The 16996-nt window shown below is 45.7% G+C and overlaps 1 protein-coding gene across 1 annotated transcript in view; it reads right to left on the bottom strand.

Moving 5' to 3' along the window:
- GPC4 (glypican 4) overlaps positions 1-16996 on the bottom strand; it is a 68279-nt gene that overhangs the window by 25240 nt on the left and 26043 nt on the right. Inside the window, exon 2 of the mRNA XM_074882667.1 lies at positions 12225-12383. Coding sequence (XP_074738768.1) covers positions 12225-12383 — 159 coding nt within the window. The remainder of the gene's footprint in view (positions 1-12224; positions 12384-16996) is intronic.

Below are 16996 nucleotides of genomic sequence, written 5' to 3'. Positions count from 1 at the left end.
AACTCTTCAAAAAGAATAAGATTTTGAAATTATATCGATGGGAAATCTCTTACACAGTCCCAACCATCAGTCTAAAGGACCCCAAAGCAATGTTTTAAGCCAGGAAAGTTATCTCAAGTAATACATCCATATTACCATAACCAATTTATTCTCCTGCCCAAACTCATTTCACTGGTTGCACTCCAAAGTGGAAGTTGAATAAATTGTATCCAGGTTTTAAAGCACTTAATCTCTTAGCAATTTTTCATGTGGGCTAGAACCAGGTATGTTCATTAATTATCCTGGAAAAAAAAAAAAGGCAATCTAATTAGCAGCAAATACCTGTGCACCTGCAGTTTTCCAGCCAGAAGCTTTCCTTGCCCAAAATAAAGGTAAATAAAGGAAATGAAAACTTTCCACCAAAACCAGCCACTTCTAAAACCCCAACAAAACACTGCTGAAGGAGGCACCACAGACGCACAATAAGCTGTTGTCTCTGGCTTGAGCACCAGTCAGCATTTCCATAGGCAGAAAACACCCGTTCTCAAGTGCCACTTTCCAAATAAGAAGGGGAAGAGGACAGAGGAGGCTGCATGTCCACAGCAGAGTCGGCACCCACCCTCCCACCCAGCTAAGCTTCCCCAGCAGCACGCACCTGCATCACCAAACCGCGCTGGATGGGATGTCCTGGTGACCGGCGCCAGGGGCTCGGCCCATGGGTGGTCCCGCTGGCACCTCGAGGCTCCTGGAGCGGGGACAAGGGTGGGAAGGTGGGGACGAGGGATGCCGAGCACAGCAGCAGGGATGCCACCCCATGCCAGCAAGCAGGGATGGACGCAGCAGCGGGACATGCACTGCAACATCCTCCTCCATGCAATGCACAGCACACTTAACCTGGTCAGCAGCAAGGACTAAATTTTATATATGTGTATATATATATACACACATACAGAACTCTAGCTGTTGGCATACTATAAGTCTGCATCTTCAGATTCTGTCTCCCCACCAAGAAATCAGCTAGGCCACAGGAAGGAATATTGAGATGTCCTCTGTGCAAACCACGGGCACAGACATCTGCAACGAAGAGAAGAAAGCCTAAAAGCCCTTTTTTTGACTTAAACGCTAATCTGACTAGTAACTCCCTACATCTAATTAGATATTAATTCTCCCCTTCACAGAAACAAGCTGATTAGCAAACACCAACGTAACCCAGCATTAACCTTGCCACCACAAGAAGAAAAATGGCAGGTCCCTCTCTTACGTCTTGACTGTTTGCTGGGTAAAATAAATGACCACCTTTCATTTGTATTAGAAGTTGACTTGTTCTCAAACAAAGCAAACACACAAAGGCCTCGGTTGCTTATTTTACAGCACTGTAAAAGCACGTTTTACAGCTGTGTTGCAAGCAATCTGTACTCATTAAATTATCACTCTGACAAGCTTCCTGTGAAAAGCTGTCAAATGCAAACACTTTTCACAGACGACAAATCATACTTTGCCGGTGCTCTCTGAGACACTGCTATCTGGAGGGATGGCAGGCTCTTTTTTCCCTCCAGTTATCTTGTTTAAACTCCCAGAACAAGGGCTGGCCCCTCTGTCGACAAACAGGCATAGGCACACACACAGCCAGGAAGGACTTCACAAACTGTCCCAGGGGAGCAGTATGGGGCTTGAAGGTCTCCCTGGTTCTCCTAGCTAAGAGCAGAGCGTGAAGAGATGTCCGGGTTACACAGAGAGGACAAACCACAGACAAGGTGTTGGGCTAACATGGCTCAGCCAGCTCTGGTCCAACCTGATACAGGAGCAAGTCCACATTTTACTGCTCAACCCATCTCAGCGAAGCCCTGCTGATGCAAAGTCATCATGTTGCTTGGGGTGATGCTCAGGAGGACAAATGTGGGGGTGAGGGTACCAGCGTTGCTGTTCACAGAGCACAGCTGAGCTGCCCAGTGGGACCAGAGGCACAAAATCCTTCCTAATGCCAAGAAGAAAGTTTAAAGTTTGTCTGTATTGCAAAATAAATCCCGTGGACGCTACAGACTTTGATGCTCAAAAGAAGATGACATTTCCAATGCAATTAACTTTTAGAGATAGAAAAGGCAGTAATCTGCAGTCAGGCAATCTACAGCTCTGGGCTCTGTTTATTCTTTCAACATATTTGAATTTCAGGGTAGAATTTCAATGCCCAACACTCGAGAAAAGCCTAGAGATGTCATGATACTGCAAGAAAGACTGGATATGACATATCTGGTATCTCTTCAATAAGAGTCCAGGGAAAAAAAAAAAAAAAATCTGCTTTTGAACAAACCCTTCCATAAAAGAGCACAGTGGGAAACAACCACAGTTACTTGGCAATTTCCTTTTTTGCAGGTAATAAGATGTATTACCTGTTTGCAGCTTGAGGGCAGACCAGCCCTGCCAGTAACCCAGCAGAGGAGAGCACTGCACCTCCCCAAGGTGCTTCCACATGACATCAGTTTCCACTGCCAGAATAATTCCGAACAATCTTTCTTCCACATTATGGATACATGAGCTACTTGAAGAAACACAATCACTCCACCCACTGCGAGGCACACACAGGGCAAATCCCACCTCCAGACAACACATCCACTTCCCTGGATTTTTGTACCCAACATTTTTTTTCATCTTGGATTCATAGGTCTCATCTGAAAATATAATTTTTTAAAGTAAGAAGGGATGCAACATTTTCCTATTCATCATGCTAACATTGTCAGATATCTTAAGAGTGGGATTTTCATACAAAAGGGCTTTTGATGAGGAAAGCCTACTGCTGTAGGACACACTCCTACCTAAATCAAAGGCATCGCCTGGAAATTAGATGAACACATCAAAGGGGCATGTTCCCCTTCACCCACAGGCAGGTTTGGCATTTCCCTATGAACGCTGGAGACAAAGGAAGAAGCAGCAGAACTGCCACCACTGGCACCGGCTGCCCCTCTGCAGGAGCGAAGCACTGGTGTCCTCTGCCCCTCCAGCCATGTCCCAGGAAGGGAGCCCTCGGGGCTGAACCAACAGCTGACCACCGTAAGAGTGGAAAGTTTTGCCTTGACTTTCCTGAGCACATTTATTTCAGAGAATAATTTCACAAATGACACTCCACTTGCTCCTTTTCCAGCAACTGCAAAGAGTCAAACCATAAGCGATTCAGGGCTCAGCACCAAAAAACCCCACATATTATAGAGCAGAGGAAACCTTAACTAGAGTGCAAAAAAGGCAGAGTCTTGTCCCAGAGCTCAGCAAAGCCGTTGAGCCAACATGCTCTCTACAGATGCCCGTCTGTTGGCCATGTTCAGGTGTGCTGGTGTCCTTCCAAAAGGAGACCAGGGCTACCACGCACCTTTCTGCTCCCAAAAGCTGCCGGACATGCTACATTTCCCATGCAAGACGTTTGCTTAGATTAGAGCTGTGTTTTCAACTGGCCTTATTCTGTTTGAGGTTTCCAAATTAACTATGCAAACAGATAGCAGGTAGACATGCAATTACTCAACACACCTTAAAAACCAAATAAAACTAGGCTCAAGCACGCAGAGGGAACATGCTGAATTTTTATGGGCACAATTAATTAGTTTCAGATAATTTGCTACCCAGCTTTTCAGGTATACTCTTAATATGTTGTCCAGATTATGATTAATTAAGGACCATCTGTCTTACCGAAACCTTTAATTTTCTTGTCTGTATAGACAATTATGCTTTCTAGTGTGTACAGGAGAACACTGCCACAAAGACATTAATTATATCTTCTCATAAAATGGTTTACTCATAAAATGTCCACAACAGCAAGATGGATTCCCAGACGAACACTCTTGCCCGAGCTGCGGCCCCAAAGGCTGCGCCGTGGAGGGGCCAGCACCGGCACCGTCCCAGCGCCTTCACAGAGGTGCATCTGTGGATGCAAACTCCACCCTGCAGCTGCTCCTACCATCCAAAGAAAAATTCAATCCAGACAGATAAAAGGAATTTGGAGGAAAAGAGACAAATGTTTCACAGCTCTTTTCACCTCAAAGGTGAAGCCATCCGTAGCCATGCCACCTACTCCAAAGGAAAAAGAGATATTTTTTTTCTAAATGTGCCTCATTACTTTTAATATGCCTTCACTTCCTTTATTGCATATACTGCATTTGTAATTTCCACCAGGGAAAAACAAACCATAGCTTAACAACCTTTTTCCAGAAGTGTTGAGAAACCGATGAATACAGAGTGTTAACACATTTATTGAATATGAACTCAGGAAGGGCAGGGCAAATCCACAAGCTGTTTCTCTGTCCTGTTTTCAAACATGTGTTAGCACTTACTGACATGGGAAGAACTCTTCCACGGAGTTTGAAGAAGTACAGGCTTAAATCATGCCAGTGACACAGCAACAGCCCTGACATGTGAACCTTGGAAGGCTGAAAGGGACAACATCTCCCCAAACTTTGCTTGATTGATGAAAGGTTTCAAGACAATAACAACAATTGGGCTGCAGCTTCATAGGAAAAAAAAAAAACAACACAACACCAAAAAACAGGATTACTAGAAGTTTTTGTTTCTGGAGGGCTCAAGAGCATAATCTTCATCTACACCCTGGGGCTGGCAGAAGCCCAGAAGAGCAGGGCACAGAAGATAACACACCACACGAGACCACCACCATCACACTGAGACCAAGCTTGTTAAAAGAACAAGAAGCAACAAAGGAGGAGGAAAAAAGCAGCACAGAGATTGCTGTCTGTGATTCAAGAAGCAAATAGCAGCACATCGCATCCTGCTGCACGTAGCAGTTGTCCCACAAATTAGTAAAGCGGTGACAGCAGAAATGCTCTTGTTCCCCTCTTGGTCCATCCCACTCGGCTGCATCCCACACAGCAGGATGAGCCCAGACTTCACAGCCTCCTCGTCTGTTTCCAGGGACCATCACTGCTCACGCATCCCACTCTGGGTCAGCTATAGAGGGTTTCTCTTGCTGCTCCCATGCTGCCTCCTCCCCGAGCAGCAGGTCCTTCATTCCCAGCTCCTCCATCCTCCTCCTTCTCATGACCATGACTCAACAGCCATCTTCCCCAACACACCTCTCTTGCGGCTTCTCCTTCTCCCTCCATTTGCTTGCTCTTCCCTCCACTCCCCCACTATGTCTAATTTTCACTGCACCCATTCCTCAATTTCAACTGACCTTTCAAACACATCTATTATTTCTCAGCTGCTTTAGCCTGCTGACCCACGTCCATTCAGTACCAAGACACCAACTTCCCACCCAAACCAGCAAACATCACCTGCAAAATCTGAAAGTGAGCTCCTTCAGGTTGCCTCCCGCATACCCCCAACTCAGAGGAGCTTTCTGGGACACTCAGTAAGGTATTCACACATACATATTCTTCTCAGCCTCCCTTCCTACTGCTGTTGAAGGGACTGAAGAGGGCCCGTGTGGCTGAATGGTGGGGATGGCTTTCTTGCTCCCGTTACCTCAGTTCCCCTTATCTTGTTCTATTTGCATGGAGAGCTCTTCCAGATAGGGCCACCTCTCTTATTTGTTCATCCAGCACGCAAACGGCTGGTCACTAAGACATTACAGTACATTTAACACTAACGAAATAGCTCCAGCTCTGTGCCAGCAGAGTATCACAGCCCCAAGCCCACCACAAGACCCCAAAACACCACCAACTCAACGGGCATCCAGGGGAGCAGCTCCTAGTACTATGCAAGCAATCTGAGCCTGCGGATAGGCTAGGTGGCTCCTTTGTGCAGGGAAGAGGAAGAGAGAGTTAATTTTAAACAGACAAACAATAGCTCATTGACTGGTTGACATCAATTAGTAACCAGAGAGCACCAGGCACGTTTCCTGTAGCCAAGTATAAAGCCTGTTGCCCACGTCTTTGCTTTTGGGAAAAAACTAAAAGGGTAAGAGCAATTTACCTGTGATCTTAACAGCAGAACTGCTTGGACCTGAGATGGCAGAAGACTGTTTGATCCCTCCAAGCCCATACACAAAGTTGTTTTGCACATTTTGCTTGGTGGGGGTTTTTTTGTTTTGTTTTTGGGGTTTTGGTTTGGGTTGGTTTTTTTTTTCTGGTAGTTCCCCCCTCAAACTGCAGGGCAGGAGCCTCCCAGGCTTTGAGATCTCCTCCTTCTGAGATAACTTGACCTCAGAATCTTTCTGAGCCTCCCAAAACAGAGGTCTGGTCCCTGCAACTGTCAGCCAAGATTCACCCTTCTCAACGGACAAGACTAAAAAGCACAGCTGTTTATGTACCGCCTTAAAAATCTCCAGATGGAGAGGAGCCAGTTACATGAAGACAAAGAATAAACTTCCAAGGTACAGACAGCAGACAATTTGTTTCATTACTGTTGTAGCAGCGAGTGGGAAAACACAAACAAAAGCCCACAAGTGGGACTTTCTAAAGGAATTGTGTTGGTGTTGCTCCCTCCTTCTCCTAAATCACTCCAACCCTACCCTGGGTAACCACAGGTCCAAAACAAAGTCTGAAGGACTGTCTCTCAGCAACTGCTTCTGCAAAATTTAAGGGATCTTCCTACCATTTTCTGTCCTCATTGGTATGAGGTTTGGCACCATCCCTTTCTGGAGAAGGAAGAATGAGGCTGTGCCTTCATCTAGATGCGAGTGGCAGCAGATAGACAAAACCACTCTATTACCTTTATGTTAATGATCCAGTCAGAGCACTCACCAGAGGATGGGTTGTAATGGTAGAGCTCTCCACCACATAGATTTATTCACAAGCACAAACACATGCAGCTGTGGCACAGCAAGCATCAAAGGTCCACCAGGTCTCTACTCCCAGCGCTGCTGCTGTGCCACAATACCTGGAGCTGCCTCCTGCAGAGATAAATGCACCAGCAGCCAGGACTAACCCCACAGTCCTGGGTGCCATGGACACGGGCAGGCCCTGGCACATGAGCAGGATGAGGTCCCAGGTCTCTACTCTTGCAGTCAGTTTCAATTAAGTTACTCCAAAAGAGTTAATGTGAGATGAAGGTCCCCAAAGGGCAGTTATTTCGGTAAGGCAGAGCGCCCCGATGGTCTGCCAAATTCTAACTATAGGAGCAGTAGGCTGGCACCTGCAGGGCTCATCTTTCACCTTTTGCCTCCACACTGGAGGAGCAGAGAAGAGACCACCAAAAGCTTTCCCTTGTTCCTTCTGCCTCATTCCCAGCCATGCATTCCACTGTTTCGGCACACCTCCCTCTAACTTCTACCTGGAGATGGTGGCTGGAAGCCAACAGTTATCTGAACAACAAAAATTCAGAAATGAGATTCCAGGGGCTTTTCCCCAGTTTCAGCAGAGTTTGGAAGGTATTTGGCCAACACTCCACCCCCCGCAACTAGCCACTCAGACTCAGTCATAAGCCAGTTATTAGAAGTAATTCACGCACCCAGGAGTAACACAGGGCTCGCACTAGAGGATCAAGGGCACCCTGGGATGCTTCAAAGATGCATGGCACGATTGTGCTTTATACCTGTGGCTACTCTGACCAACATAAACATGGAGCCCATAAGCAGGGGTTCCTCTCCATGCTCTCCACCCAGTCCCTGTGAAGCAGAGCAGTGGGTGCACCACAGTCTCTGGGACCCCTAGTTGGCTCCTGCTGCCTGGATTTGGTTTCTTTCCTCTCAATGTCCCAAAGGGGTTTCATTTTACACTTCTGTATTTGTTTTATCTTAAATGATAATGGAAAAGTCAGGGCGGATCAGAAACAGGACTCTCGGCATTTAATAGCTTCCCAGATGCTGGCTCAGGCTATACCGTTTTGTACAAATCCTTCTGTCACTTAGGCACTGGGAACACCAAACCTACTGCCAGCCCAGCCTGGGGACAGACCATCTCACATTTGTCTCCTGTACATACCATTCCTGTAAAACAAGGATTGCAGAAGCTTGCTTGCCTTCCCTAAATCCAGAACACACAGAAGAAAGGGACAAGACTTGGTTTAAGTGCAACAGCAAAAGCACTTGTGAAATGCAGGGGCAGGAGAACAAGCAGCTGTTTGCTGGACTCAGCCCCACAGGGCAGAGGCTCAGCAGCCCCTCTGCTCACAGGGGCTTGGGGCTCTGCCCCCCGCAATCACTCTGCAATCAACCTACAAAAAAATCATTTCTCCCCCCAGAAAAGGCCTGGCACAACAGTTATGCCTTCCAAGAGATTCAGAAGGTGTCTTTAATAAGAAAAAACTAAGAATATCTTATCTAGGAAGCAACAGAACAGCGGAAACACTGAAGAGTTATGGGCTATGTCCTGTCCCTGCTCCAATTCCTCAAAACAGCTGAGCAATTTCCCTGAAGGACTGCTTGGCTAGCACAGACCCTGGCGTGGAAAACTTCAGCCTGAAAGGGCAAAAGAGGTGAAAGTTCGAGTTTAATAAATGGGACCGAGCATTTATGCAGTCTTAATGTCACCATTAATCCTATTAATGTTATTAATCCCTGGGAGAGGGAAGGGGAGGGCACTAACTGTTGAAGATGAGAAGGCAAAGGAGATTTAACAAAAAAAATAAAAAGGTGGGGGGGAGGTGGGGGTGTTTAAAGCCTTGACTGCTATAGCTGCTTCTGTGGCATAAGAAGTCACCACAGTTGCACAGCTTTGTGGCTTTCCCATGGCTGTCCTTGTCACGGAGGGCAATGCTTACATGGCTGGAGAATCTCACCCACTAATTTCTCAATGAAGCCCATAAACGTATCTGAGATCATGTATGCTGGAAACAACAGCAAATCTTTACCTCTAAAAATATCTAGCAATGGGGAATCTGACAACTCCCAAAGTATTTTTTTATTTTATCAAAAAAGTATTTCTCTTACTGCTGAAAATATATACCTTACTGCTACACTGGGATCAGGCTAGTGGTTTAAATTACAAAAGGAGGGACCCCCAGGAGCATACATAGCTGTACTGTAAGCAAACATTTAGACAGGATATATAAGATATGCGACTCCAAAGCTCCAGTCTTCTCCCAGCGCCTGCAAACGGAACACGCACAGGAGGATCTGACGCTGTCACATTACGCATTAAGAGCCGAAATGACTTCTGGTCAGCCCTTTGGGGACGGATAATCAGCAGCTTGTTCCATGCTCCCGATTAAGAGGAGATAATCCATTTCCGTACAGCTTTTGTGTCAGATCAGAGCAATTCTGGCAACAGTTCCAACGGCACACGGCGCTCCGGCAACAGCTGATGCAAACACTCCAAAAGCCACAGGGCATCACAGCCTCCATCCAAAGGACGTGCCGCCACTTTGACTGTCCTTTTGCAGTGGCAACTGCTGCAAAGGTCACGCACATAACGGAGGCAGCTCGGGTTTGCCTCTTCTCTTGGACCTGAATGTCAAGGCTGAGATTAGCAGCCAGAGAACCTGCAACAAAGATTTCCAGAGAGCTGGAGGACATACTTTGCTGCTTGAGCTGCATCCTGGAGTGGTATTTCATAGCACGGGGATGTGTCACCCTGCAAGAGGAGCATTTGTCCCATTTGCCAGAAGACCAGCTAAGTGAAGTGAATTCAGTCTCTGCAATAACTCATCTTGCCTGCTCAGTCCCTCTACACAGCTGTAGCACTGAGGATTTCTTGATTAACAGAGGAAGGTGCACAGCTCTTTTGTGTCAGCTTTATTTTCACTTGAATGTATTCAGCTACTAGTAATGAGGCAGTCCTAAAGAGTTGCAAACACTAAAATCAGAGCATGGGCCCATGCAAAAGAAGAGCTCTGGAAGGGACCACATGTTCTTCCAGTCTCATCCCTAGAGGTCAGGACAAATATATAGGTCTTTATTGTCTCTCCTTCCCATAGTTTGGGCACATTACCTCAAAAAGTGTGGGAAGAATTACACTGGACAAGGAGGACTCAAATGTGCAAGGCAGAACTGACCACAGTTGATCCGATGACCAAACACCAGGACCAAAGGAAGGAAATGCCACACCATACGCAGCCGATCACTCAACAAGCTCTTAAACAAACAAAACCACCACAGCAGTCTAGGGTATGGTACTCCAAAATTCTTACAGAAGAGTCTAATGACCTCAGAGGGGAACTCCTCAACCTGTCCCAGCCACCAACAAGAGTGCTGCTGAAGAAGAAGCATCTTCAGGCTCCAGTGACTGGGCTGGAGGGAGAGAGGCAGTCATGATTAAAAGTCTTCCAAGAGGTAAATGATGGAGGACAGTAGTAAATTAATCCCTGCTTCCACCCCAGGTAAGATTAAAAAAAATCCCTAGATCAGTTTTGGCTGCAGCAAATGAAGATTTAGATCTGGTATTAGCAAACGCTCAAAGATGGGGCCATTAGGTTTTGGTACAAGCTGAGGAGGTTGCTAATTCTCCTTTGTAGTTTCGTACAGGGCAGAGAAACACCCCTCAGGAACGGGCTGGGCACAGTAAATCCAGCTTCCAGGAACAGGATCACACCATCCCCTTCCAGATTTGCCTGTGAAGGAGTCCCAGGGCTAAGATCAGGGTGAGAGCAGCACAGTGCATGCTGTGAAGGGCTGATGGAAGAACCATGCAGCACAAACAAAACTGCTTATACAGAGCTCCCTATCAAAGCTCACCCATTTTGAAGCCTTGTGCTTTGACAGGTATCCAGCTCAGCTTAGTTTAATATCCCCCCCACTGTCATGAAGCCCTGCAGCCATCTCTCACCCTACAAACAGGCAGACACACCTAGAAAGACGTCTGCACCGCGTCAGGGATGCTAATACAGTGAACCATGCCTGCTCTTTGTTTTCAATGCAGCATCTCAGAAAGCCTCGTCGTTCATTTAAGGTGAAGCAGATGCTGTTCCTCTGGTCTCTTTGAAAGGGCTTATCTATGGGCTGGATTTCATTAAGTGTCTTGTTCTGCATTTAATAAGCTTGCAAGTCTAGACACTTTGGTTCCCTCTCTATCACCCGTTTGGTGTACCAGCAGGTAGAGACAACAGAGGTTAAGAGGGAAATATTTAGCTAGCAGATTTAGATGCTATCAAGATGATTGCGTAATTCTACTTTGACTCACTGCAATTTCATACCCAGGGACTTTTTCACTCACTCAAGTGCCAATCCCTTTTGAAAGAAAGGGGCTGCTACCTGCTGCAGTAGTGTAGAGGAGGTCCCTGGGAGGTTCAAGGCACAGACTTTGTGGTATTAGTAGAAAATCGATGTTGAACCAATGATTGAACAAGGGAGAAAATGGTCTGGGGAACTGTGCGGTGGAATTGCCCTCTACTACCAGACAGTGATGATTGTTGTTCTGCTCGTACACAGTCTCAGCAATGCAGTCCATCTGACACTGCAGACATTTTCATGCTCAACTGGGTGTCATCTCACTCCCCCAGTCAACAAGGACAACCCATGCAGGAGCCTGATGCTCTGCTCCTCCCTCCCAGGGATCCCAAAGCACAGGGGCCGCAGTGACCAGGAGCACAGAGGCACCTGCAGAGCCCCGCAGGAACTGCCACAACCAAGAGTTCAGCAACAAAACCAAGAGATGGTACTCAGATCTCAGATGGGTGCTGCGCCCAATGCCTAGGCATTAACTTTGGCTGTCTGCAAGAGGTGTTCTTGAAAAAAAGGTGCCCAGCTGCAAGGTGGGCAACACTGGAAGGATGTGTGCCAGCTACCTCCGGAGGGAGTTTCCTCCTGCAGCTCCCATGAGCCAGGCGTGCCTTATGGAGACCCAGTCTGACGGGACACCACTGCGGATCGGAGGGCAGTGCCAAGACCAGTCATTTGCTTATCAGTCAGCAGTTAGCGTCACTTGAGTGATGGGAAATCAGCCGAGACTTTGTTCATTTTGCTTCTGACCCTGCATCACACTTGAACCCTCGGCCTCTGCATAAAACCAGCTCTGTATTTACGGGTTGCTCTTCTTAGCCCAAAGGCTAAGTGAGATGGTACAATTCCTGTTGGTTCACAACACACTGGGAAGATCAGCATCTTTGTGGATCAGTTGCAAGACGTGCACGTTACAATTACACGTGCTGCGGGGATGTACCAACAAAACTAACTGCAATCTTACGTTAAAGGCAAAATGGTTTTTCAAAAGATTAATCAGAAAGATCTCTCTCTTTGGGAAGCAAGCAACCATAACCAGCAAATATTTCTCTCTCAGGGGATTGCAAAACATGGCATGCTCTGCCCTCCGAGCCATGAGTCATGAACTTCCCCAGCAAAGGGAGAGGCAGAGCAGAACAACTGCACAGAGAACAACAGGATGGGGGTTTTTTACATTTTATCCCAAGGAGAGCAAGTTCAAGGTCTCTGCACTTACCATCAAACTTCTTGTATCGGGAACTAAACATGGTCTGTAGGTGATTGCTAAGCTCTACGACGGCATTTCTGAAGTCGTGTTTACTCTGCTGACTGTACTTCTCCTCCATTTCTTGAGAGCAGCATGTGTAGCCTTGTGAGCAGACTTTCAAGTGGTCACCTGAAAAGCAGAGAGAAAATATCCTGAGTTAAAAGAATTCTCTGTGCAAGGGCAAAGAGGTTGGCTTGCGAGGCAGGGGGTGCAAGGACCTGCAGCACCATCTACTCTCAAGGAGATCCCCCTCTCTGCGAGCGCTGGACCAGGCATATCAACACCTGATTCTGTAGAGGAACTTTACAGCAATACATGTAAATACCTCACCTTGTCTTTCTGCAAGAACATTAAAAAGTGTCCTCTTATTTATTCAGTTAATAAATGGAATAAACAGATACTCATCTTGCACAGACCCAGCAAATTGACCTGTATATACTATGGTATCTGCCATGAAGTTTTTGCTGAGTATTTTAATTACTTGCAATTCATTCAGTTAATACACAACACAATATCAATGGCAATGGTCCTTTTTGTAGAGATAAATAGTTTTTTCTTCACCTCCCTACCTCCAATTACCACAGAAGTAGTAATCTCTCTCAGAAGCACAGTTAACACTGATATTAAAATATATTGTTTTATGCAACAGCTCATGAAAAAGCTTTTTATTTCCCAGCTCCTAATTTTACAGTTTTCTGTCATCATCCTGGGCAAAATTGGGTATTTGTTTTTGGAGAATTCAAACACATTTTTCTTTCTTCACCCTGAAAGATAATTCTCTCCTAAGAGTAATCTGGCTCAAACTGGCTTAGTCAGAGGAATTGTAAAGTGTTTCAGTATCTACCATAGTTCCATTTCAAAATTTCACAAGACAATCTGGGCATAGGATCTGGCCCCATATAAATTGCTTTTAGAGCGTCTTGCTGCAGTGTGGGATGAAGCTGTCCTCTTCCAGCACTGCCAATAAAATGCTGCTGTCAAGTTCTGTGGGCCAAGATAAACTCTTCGCCTAACAATCCTCAGCTCCAGCTTCTCTGACAGGTCCCACAACGCAGCACCATCACAGGCAGGTGGGCTTATGCTAAAGTGGTTCAAACTTGGGCAAACTGTGCAAATCTTTGTCAACACTGAAGATATGATCAAAACAAGCAGTTAGTTTGAGAAACTCATCCTTCCAAGTCAGATGGTATTTTAAAAGACACAGCCTACATGTAAGCTGCTGCCTTCTCTCCCATTTCACACCCCGCTGCCAAACTTTATCCTTCATCCCGAGGAAGCAGATGGAGAAGTGAAGGCTCCTCCCTACCTGCTCTCACCCTGGAAGCCACCAACAACCTCCAACCACCACCAAGACTCAGAGACTCACTGCCAGAGCTGCAAAGGGCTTGTCAGCCCCCTGCACAGAAAATAACCTCTTCACACAACAGGCTGTGAACCATGCACGTACTGAAGAGCCATCCCACCTCCTAGAACATCACAAGTGGGTTCAGAGAAACAAAAGCATGGTGCAAAACAAAGCCTGCCCATGGCTAACACGAGGATTGCTCCTCTGCCTGCCTTGTGCAAGTTCTCATAACAACATCATTTGCCCAACTATTGAACCTTTGCATGACTTTCTAGCCCAGAAATGTTAGTATCTCTCCTTTCAGACACTTCAGGACCATTTTAAAATAAGATATAAATATTTTTATATCTAGCTATATATATATATAATTCCTAAGAACCTCTCCTCCTAAATCTATTTTCCTTTTGCACTACAGGGTTTGTTTGTTTTCCCTGGCATTACTGAGAGACCTTGACCAACAGATAATTCTGTCACAACTAATTTATTGCACAAGACCGTCTGCTGCTCTTGAATTATGGAAAGCTCAAAGTCTGTTACGGGAAGCAGCATTGCTTAGGCACAACCTTCAGAAAACACAGAAAAATCTTGCTATCTCTCCCTACAGATATATTTTCCTTTCAGCGACTCTAGTTGTTTCTGTCTCAGAGAAGCACCTCCAGCAGCAAATACATGGCATTAAGGGGTGCAGCACCAAGGGATGCAGCTGCATATAGCTTGATAAGTCATCGGAAAAAGAAGAAGAGGTGCACCCAGGGTTTTTGGTTCCTGCCCACCAAATCCATCCTGGAGCGTGCCCAGGCATTCCTCTACGAGCCTGCCTTACTAGGAAGCATTAAAAAAAGAAAGTGCCCAAGCTCCACCGCTTTATTTCACTTTGAATCTCTTTGCTCCAGTTCCAACACAGGACTAAGGCTCTTTGACACAACAGGAAACATAAATAGCAGGGAAGCGATAATTACAGCTAGAGTGACAGCTAGTTTCAAGGTGTCAAAATAATTTTATTTCAAAGCTCTTGTAACAGTTTAGGGGTTTTTTTCCTAAATTTCTTTGGGGGTGGGGGGAAGGTATGTTCGAAATATTTTATCTGAAATACACTTCATGATTTCAGTACCATTTCCATGATGCATGCCCACCTTTGGTGGTTACAATTTACATACTGCCCAGTCTTTTGTGTTGGAGGGCCTCTCCCCTGCTTGGCAGATTTAAACCTACTGATAGTGGGATTTCTTTTCATAGTTACACTTTGCAGACACTTCTGAAGTTGTCCACAGATGCCCTGGGATCCCTGAAACAGTTATTTTAACAACTACTCCAATTTATTTATAATAAATAAAAGCCCAGTGTATTGCACAGATACAACTAACAGTTACAAAGCAAAATAATTTTTCTTTGACACCCCCCCCCCCCTCCAAATCCCAGATTTGCACAGTGCCTCCCTGGGACATACGTGCAAAGCCAAGCAAGGATAACACTACTGATAGTAAATCAAGCTTGCACAGAACCCATTTGGTTGATCATTAAGAAATTATGCTCTAAAATGCGACTCAGACATTAAAAAATGAATGACCAAGCAATCTAATTATGGAAGATATTTCTCAGTCATGTCAGCACTATGTGGTCTTGGCTTGTGATCAAGAATTAGCTCTGTCTGGAGCTGCGCAGCTCCGGCTACTCAGTGCTAATTGTAGGAGGATGCACTGTGTTACCCAGTGTTAAAAGACATAAAGTTTAGGGCTGGGGGCTGCTCTTCTTGCAGATTGCTTATGTCACAGTGGGAAATACCAATGGAAAGTCACTGGAAGACACTGGGGGCCACAGTTTTCCCATGAGGGTTGTCCCTAGCACCTCTGCATCCCTGAGAATATGTCCTTGCTGAACAAAGCAACAGGCACTGACACAGTTTGCGAGAAATCTCATATTTAGCCTTGGTTTTAAAACAGCTAGCAGAGCTATCTGTTCAGCATCCCAAGTCTGCAGGGAGAGCAACGCAACACCCCTGTGTGCCATCGCCTGCTTGGGTGATGGATCCATCACATGCCCCTTCGGTCAGCGGCTGCAGTCAGAAACTGCCTGCGCCTCCATGACAGACCCCAAAGCATGGCATCATCAGACAACAGCTTCAGAACCCAACAGTGCTAAATCCAGGGCATGCAGTGGAATGATAACAATGAAGTCTGGAAATCAGCCGCTGCCAGTGGTCCACATGAGCATGGACCAGTTGTGCACACAGAAACACCAACCTAGAGCCAAGACCAAAGACAACGCTCTTTGTCCTTCCAACTGGCAGTGAACTCCTTTAAGGAGAAGGAGTGAAAAATATCAGTATTTAGGCCCACTTAAACAGAGATCTAATGTTTATGTATATTATGTAAAGAACACTCATTGTGTGCGCTCACTGTCAAGGACACATTCGGCAATAATTATTTCCCAAGTTAAAACTCATCAAACAATGCCCATACATGGCAACTCTTCATCTACTGATGAGTGTTAAAGACTCGGCAGCTTTTGTAATTTATCACCATGTGAGCACAGCAAAAATATAACTCTGCCACAGCTTCCTTTCAAGTTAGGCTTTTTATTGAATTGTTTGGCAGGGTGTGCAATCATCACGTCGGGGGCTGCATGGCAAAAAGAGCTTAAGTAGCAGAGAACGACTCCAAATATCTACCACATATGTGTACCATCGCTGCAGCTTGTCATGGATTTGCAGATCTTTCTCCTGGCCTGTTGCAGCAAGACTTTTTCTCTATTTTATATTACATATGCATACAGAGAGGGAAACGAGGGACCAAAATTACAGAAGAAGCTTGCTCCTTGGCTAGTTAGCAGCACACCTCTGGGGAACGGAGGTGGTGGTTTAAAGATAGAAATGCAATGGTACACGATGTTACCATCTGTACATCCAAGGAAATGTGCTCAGAAAGGTAATCTTGCAAGCTTATGATTTAAGCCATTACAGAAACACCACATTTAGCAGACTTCAGGCACACAGAGTTTCTTCCAAATCAAGTAACTATTTTGCAATGTGTCAGAAAACAAGTTTTCATCGAATGAGTAGATGTGCAGCACAAACTCAGGGGTTCTGTGATCTTGAAAACTAGTTCCCTTCACCAAACAATTTTTCAAGACCTTTTCAAAATGTTGTTTCTGGATGTCTAACATGCTTTCCCAGACTGTTTCTCCTCGCCTTGATCAAGTTCATACCTAAAATATACCCAGCCTTAGAACTAGATAAACTTTCAGGAGTGGTTTGCTGGGAGGCAGGGGAGTTATTTCTTTAAAACACTCCCGTACACAGTCTAGCCCTTCATTGGAGCTCAGTAAACAAGCTAAAAGCAGTTTATGGTCTGAAACATTACTGTTGGACTTTGCTTCCATGGGACAAAACGGGCTGGGG

This window comes from Strix uralensis, chromosome 13, assembly GCF_047716275.1.
Source record: "Strix uralensis isolate ZFMK-TIS-50842 chromosome 13, bStrUra1, whole genome shotgun sequence".
Lineage (NCBI taxonomy): Eukaryota > Metazoa > Chordata > Aves > Strigiformes > Strigidae > Strix > Strix uralensis.
Note: the sequence above shows the minus strand (reverse complement) of the source record. Positions and strands in the feature narration are given on the sequence as shown.